The sequence below is a fragment of the Nicotiana sylvestris genome, chromosome 5, assembly GCF_000393655.2.
Source record: "Nicotiana sylvestris chromosome 5, ASM39365v2, whole genome shotgun sequence".
Classification (NCBI taxonomy): Eukaryota; Viridiplantae; Streptophyta; class Magnoliopsida; order Solanales; family Solanaceae; genus Nicotiana; species Nicotiana sylvestris.
Window position 1 is genome coordinate 87,767,656 of NC_091061.1, and position 7,280 is coordinate 87,774,935.

General features: G+C 42.0%; 1 protein-coding gene across 1 annotated transcript; it reads left to right on the plus strand.

The window, feature by feature from the left end:
- The first annotated feature begins 6,215 nt into the window (after window positions 1–6,215).
- LOC138868936 (uncharacterized) lies at window positions 6,216–6,755 on the plus strand. Its single transcript, XM_070146517.1, has one exon. The coding sequence runs from the start codon at window positions 6,216–6,218 to the stop codon at window positions 6,753–6,755; it is 540 nt and encodes a 179-aa protein (XP_070002618.1).
- Window positions 6,756–7,280: the final 525 nt, after the last annotated feature.

Genomic DNA, 7,280 nt, shown 5'->3' on the forward strand with positions numbered 1-7,280 from the left:
CATCCTCGACGGTAGTATCTTCGAGCGCCATCTCCTCGGGTATGAGTCCTTGGCTGCAACGTCTTCGACTGCCACCTCCTCAGGGGGCTCATATCGGTCCAACAAAAGGGAATCTCCAAGGGAGAAGACGAAGAAGAAGAAAGGGAAAAGATGAAGAAGAGGAAAGTGAAGGGGCAGAAAAGGATGAAAAAATGCCATAGCCCGCCAAAAGCAATGGCTTTCACCAGGCCAGGAGGATCACAGCCTAGTAGAAGACTTGGCGGGCGTCGGCCTCACTTGCACGGCTACTTTGAGTCCACTTCTTGGTACATCGCGTCGTGCAAGCTACTGGCCATAGGTACTACTTCACCCTACGGAGAGCAAACGGGGTGAAGTGCCACACCAGGCCGGGAAGGAAGGTGAGCAGCGGTGTATAGTCCGAACACCCTTATGAGCAGCTGTGTATAGTCCAAATACCTTCCCAAGATGGAAGATATCGACCTCCCCCATCTCCTTGTCTCGGGCCAACGGCGTCAACAGTAACAACAACAATAACAAGAAGTTGGTGCAATCTTGCTTGACAAGGAGGGGCCCCAGGAAAAGGCCATGGTATAACTGACGAGAACGCCACCAGGCAGCTTTAAGGCCGCGAGCCTTAGGCATGGGAAACGACAGTGTATAGGGATGGAAGGAAGAAATGGGAGAAAGGCTGATTGAAGAACACTTGAATTCGGAATTGGTTCCAGAAAGCCCTCATTTATAGAGAAAGGGCAGAGTAACCGGTGGGTACAATAAATACTCTTTTGAAAAATGCAACCGACGACACCATCAATGTCCTTGAAAGACGTATCAGCAGGCGCAATTAATACATTTTTGGGACCTGAATCGGCAGCGATATTATCGCCTAAAAGGATGAGGATCGACTGTGCATTGAAAGATGTTGAAAAGACAAGACAGCGGGACGCCTCAGTTTCCACAAAAGCTTATGTCATGAGTATGATGTCATAAGTATAACATTATCGCGGGAAATTTGGAAATATGGTTGTCAAGGTCGTTTCTTGTCGCTCTACTCTAAGAAATGCGGGGACTATCTATATACGGTAAAATGGAGGGTCCAATTTTCCATCGTTAGGACACCTCGAAGGCTCGAGATCAAGGTCGAGTTTCATCCCTCGAGGGCCATCGACACTCGACCTCGGAACCGTATGAGGCCGACGGTCGCGGGAAGAAAATGAGGAGTTCCCAAGGCGTAAAGATGGAGCCGACAAGATCTGTTAGGCTAGTCTGAGCCCGTATCTTGGCATTAGTTAGGTGTCTCATCTCCGTATCTCTGTAATAAATGTGCGTGTACTATGTTGGGATTCTCCCTCTTATATAAAGGGGATCCGTATCATTTTGCAAACATATGTTGCTCTATACCAGATATACAAGAATATTCTCTCTGCTATCTAACATATTCTCTTGATCTTGTTACTTCATTTATTTCCCGCATTTATTTTGATTCTACTCATTGTTCATCATTTATTGCTTATTATTGGCCATAAAGAGCCACCCTTGATCTATTTATAACTGTTATCCGCCACCGACCGCCTTCGATAGCTCCAGCCGAGCTTCAGATTCGACCTCGAGGCCCTCAAATAGGCATGCTCGAGACCCCAACTGACAGCGATTCGGTTTGATTAACACCTCGTTCTTAAGCCCTTATCTCGTTTCAAAGTCTTTCACATAGCATGTACTGCCTAACAACTAGCATAAATAGATCATGTATTTTTAGAACTACTAAATCAAATTTAATTGTTATTACCATTTTTACGGTAAACATAATCATTGGAGTCAGATCATATATATTAGGTCTTTGTTATATGAATATTGTTATAAGTTCTTGAATCACCTTAGAAGTAAGAACAAGCTTCGGAATGGATTAGAATATGTTGTCCTTTGGACCTTCCAGAGTTTGTTGTGTCTTGTCTGCTAATTTGATACTCTAATCTAATGTTGTTCAATCACCTTTATGTACTGACTTGTGTGGAGATGCTCCTCGACTGTTGTAGACATGTTCGAGAGATTAGATTTTCCTCGGCCTATGTACTGTGGAAGAATTGGGTCTATAATATTGGATTAAAGGACGAAAAGGTTTTTTCAGGTCATGTACAACCTGAGCCAAACCGAGTTAGAAGCAAAAATATGAGCCCAATTTGATTGGAATATTTGGCCAGCAACAAAGAGAGTACTTTTTTCTTTAATGTTTTAGTTATTTCTATTTTTGTTCTGCTTTAATCGCAATCAAAAATACGCTATAACTACTAGTAAAGATGTCATGAAGCAATACAACCATTTTTGCTTCAACTGTTTCCCTATGATCCTAGAATTAAAGCAGTAGCCTTAAAAAAGAGAACTGACTCGATAATTAATTGGATTGCTCAATGGAGATGAAAAAGGCTAGAGAAATTTTGGAAAAAATTCCTAAATAAGTATATGAATCTCGCCTACCAACCGGAAATTCCCAAAATACCAACTTCGCCAATTCAAGCCTAAATCTACTCCGAACCTCCAAAACTCATTCGGATCACGCTCCTAAGTCCCAAATCACCTTCCAAAGCTAACCGAACCACTGGGACTCACATCCGAGCCCTTTAACACATAAGTCAACATCCGGTTGACTTTTCCAACTTAAACTTCCTTAAAGAGACTAAGTGTCTCAAACCTTACCAAAATCATTCCGGATTTGATCCGATCAACCTGATACCACATAACACGGATAAAAAAGCATAAAGAAGCAAAAATAGGAGAAAATGGAGCGGTAACTCATGAGACAACTGGTCGGGTCGTCACATCTAGAAGTTTATACACAGGTGCTCCAATATCCAGTATATTATGCTGGAAATTTTCGCGTGTTCGAGTTCCAGCATTCATACACAGATGCACCGATCTCTAGTATATTATGCTGGAATGTTACATCTCGCGTTTTTCGTATGTTAAAATTTCGTCTTCAGTTAATTGACATAGACTCGAGGATGCAATTATCTGAAAGTTAACATATTTATGCTATTTATAACAGGAAATAAGTAAGTGCCATGAAGGAAAGGGTACACGAATTAAAGAAAATGAGTTTTGTTGAAGGTTGTCGATTTGGGATAAAATACGGATCGAGCGTTAATATCTGATATTTATGGACTAGTACTATATGACCATGGTAGTAAGATATATAAAGTATATTTAAAATAAGTAGAATTTTAAGTAATTTGAGAGTATTCTTAATTATGCGGGTAAGTGGTTAATTATCAGATAACGGGACATTATCTATTTACCTACTAAGTGATAAAGATTAAAGAAAACCCTACCCCACCCTATGTAGAAGCAAGCCACTAGAAATTAAGTGACTCATGGTCACATTAGAATAGGTGGCATCCTAGTGCCTTATTTACAAAACACCTCCTACTTTAAAATCTTCAAAGCAAACTTTTCAATTTCATTTTCAAAGGTTTCAATACCAAGACCAAAAACATATTCATTCTTAAAACTCTTATGAAGACATTAACAAAAGGGAAAAAAACATTAGTTACTCTCAACATTTCATTCTCAAAGGATACTCCCAAATCAGGTTTTACTCATTAAGTAACATGATTACCTTGTAGTAGCGTACATCTTCAATATCTCAACGAAGAATTTTAGAATTTAAGCAACGTAAAATCTTGTGGCTCTAAGGGAGTACAGTGTAACATTTTTCAAGAACATCATACGGAGTTTTTCCTACTCCAGGTATGTTAAGGCTAAGCTTTTCCTTCATTTTGGCATGATCTCGTCATTACACAAGTTTGATAACGAGGCATAAAGAAAAATTCATAGCCCGAAATTTACGTATATTTAGCTAGTCTCGCAAGTTACGTATATTTTCCTAATTTTGTAAGTTACAATATTCTCCTTATCGGGACTTCATATTCAATTGAGTATTTTTCTCTTCCAGTCAAGAGAGCAGAGAGTTTATACATACAGTATTAAATGTATTTTCATTAACATCGAGCTATAATCGATGGGCAGGCCCCTATTGGGAAACCTCTAATAAGATGGTAAGTTATACACAGAGCCTATTGTGGTCGCGCACCTATGAGCAAGCCCAATTGGCCGAGATACAGAGCCTAGTATGGTTGAACGCCTATGAGCGAGCCTACTATGGCAGAGCAGTTATATATATACCGAGCCTTACGGTCGGACATTTATTTTACTTATTATATTGAGAGAATTGAGTCAATATCAGCAGGTAAACATATATAAAAGTTATCAGTTCAGTTTTAGCTTTCAGTACATCGCCTTAGATACTCGGTACATTATTTCGTACTGACGTCCCTTTCTGGGGGTGCTGCATTTCATGTGTGCAGGTTCAGACAGACAGACGGGTAGACCTCCTCAATAGGTGTTTGCCCGAGTTCAGCCTTATCGGTAAGCTCCGTGTCTTTCGGAGTTGCCGGGTCTAGCAGTTTGGTGTACATCTTGTGCATATATGTAGATAGGTTATGGGTAGGTCGGGGCCCTATTCCGATCACAGTACATCTATCAGTAGAGGCTTGTAGATATATCCTATCAGTTAGTGTAATATGTTGGACTTGTAGGCCCTGTACATATATTTTGTTGGCTTGTCAGTTGTAGTAATTATTACGGCCTTGCTCAGCCCAGCTTTATGTTGACATTTAGTCAGTGTTAGTCTCAATTCAGTTTTATATTTTTTTGTATCGCACATTATCTTGCAATTGTACCCATGGCCAAAGTATGACATTACATGTCTAGAGTCTCTTAGTCGCAAGTGGTATGCAAAGATATATGAGGCATTGGGTGTCGGTCTCGCCCCCAGTATTGGGGCGTGACAAAAGTGGTATTAGAGCAATTCTATCCTAGGAAGTCCACAAGCCATGTCTAGTAGGGTCTTGTTTATAGACGTGTGGTATACCACATTATATAAGCATGGAACTACATGGCATTTAGGAGTTGGTTACCCTTCTTTCAAATCTAAATCGTGTTGTAGCACTAAGTTATAGGAAATTTGAGTTAAACTTACATGTTGACGTGTGCATGCAGAGATGACGATTACTAGGAAGACTACAGCTAGCCAGAGGAGAGAAACAAAAATAGGTGAGGGGACTAGCAAGGTACCCCCAGCAAATGGGGCCCAATCGGAGTCCCAAGGAGAGACCCCTACCCAGCAATTATCGACTCCTCCACCACCTGAGGAGATTCCAAGGGAGACCGCACATACAGTTCCCCCTCCGTTTCCATTAGATCAGGACTTGAGAAGTGCGGTGCATTTGTTGGCATAGTTGGTAGCTACCCAAAAATAGACTAGGGCATCTGCTAGTACAGGACCTTCCGAGGGATCTGGGAGTTTAAGGGTCCGAGAGTTTATTGCTTTGAGTCCCCCAGAGTTCACGGGAACATATCAGAGGGAGGACCTGCAGGATTTCATAGACCAGCTTCATAGGATCTTTTGGGTTATGCATGCCACGGATAAAGAGGCAATTGAGCTAGCAACTTTTAGACTCTGCGATATAGCCATCCTTTGGTACGAGGGATGGGAAAGGTGCAAGGGACGTGATGCACCTCCAGCTATTTTGAAGAATTTTTTAGATGCTTTCCTTGAGCAGTATTTACCACGAGAGATCCAGCAGGCCCGAGTCGATCAGTTTCAAGAGTATAGTCTCTGTTTTGACTCATTGGCCAGATATGCACCATCCATAGTTTCTACTATGCGAGATAGAATCCACAGGTTTATAGCAGGGTTGGCCCCAGAGTTGACTGAGGCATGTGCCAGCGCTGCGTTATAGGATAGTATGGATATCTCCTGGATTCAGGCATTTGCCCAAAATATATAAATGGGTAGGCGTCGGCAGAAGGGTACGGAAAGGACTGAGTTAGGGCAGCAGAAAAGGATGAGATTTGCCAGATCTCAGGAGTAGTCTCAGGGTAGTTATAGGCCCTAGTACTTCGAACGGCTACCTAGACCTCCGCCATCTCAGTAACAGGGTTTTAGGTATGACCGTTATACTCAGTCAGGACCAGGTGAGAGCTCCTAGGCGTCAAGTTTGCAACAACAACGAGGTTCGAGGCAGATATGGCCATTTCTGCCGCGGTGTGTCATCTGCGATAGAGGGCACTTGGGCCAATGCTGAGCCGGTTCCTATGCTTGTTATACATGTGGACGTCTAGGGTATATGATGCGAGATTGCCCAAATAAAGATTCAGGGGGTATGGCGCAACCAACGAATTCAGCGACAGGATCAGCTATGTCCGTGCATCCTTCAGGGCGCGAGTCTCAGTCTTCGGCTGGTAGAGGTAGAGGTAGAGATAGAGGGTCCAGTTCAAGTGGTAACCAAAATTGTATCTATGCACTAGAAGGTCGACAGGACCAAGAGTCCTCACCAGATGTTGTAATAGGTATGTTGACCATTTGTTCCCACGATGTTTATGCCTTGATAGACCTAGGTTCTACTTTATCATGTATTACCCCATTTGTCGCGAGGAAATTTGGTATAGTGCCTAAAATGCTAAGTGATCCTTTTGCGGTATCTACACCGGTCGGAGAATCGATTATCGCTAGACAGGTTTACCGAGGTTGTACGATATCAGTTTGTGGTCGTCAGACCTCAGTCAATCTAGTTAAGCTAGAGATGTTAGATTTTGATGCTATCATGGGCATGGACTGGTTGGCAGCTTGTTATGCCACAGTTGATTGTCGAGCAAAGACAACAAGATTTCATTTTCTGGTGAGCCAGTCCTTGAATGGGTAGGTAATACAGCGACACCCAGAGGTAGGTTTATTTCCTATCTGAAGGCGAGGAAAATGATCGCAAAAATGTGCATTTATCATATTGTGTGAGTTAATTATGTGAATGTTGAGATACCTACACTTCAGTCTATTCCAGTATTCAAAGAGTACACAGATGTATTTCTAGATGAACTTCCAGGTATTCCTCCAGAGCGAGAGATTGATTTTGGCATCGATTTGCTTCCGGGAATGCAACCAATATCCATCCCTCCGTATAGAATGGCACCTGCCGAATTGAATGAGTTAAAGGAGCAGTTAAAAGATTTACTAGAGAAAGGTTTCATTAGACCCAGTACCTCACCTTGGGGTGCTCCGGTACTGTTTGTACGGAAGAAAGACGACTTGCTGAGGATGTGTATCGATTATAGATAACTGAACAAGGTAACTATTAAGAATAAGTATCCACTTCCAAGGATAGACGACTTGTTTGATCAGTTACAGGGAGCTAGATGATTTTCAAAGATAGATTTGAGATCAGGATACCACT

Coding starts and splice junctions, on each gene's coding strand:
- LOC138868936 (XM_070146517.1), top strand. CDS start 6,216: ATGGCGCAACCAACGAATTCAGCGACAGGATCAGCTATGTCCGTGCAT.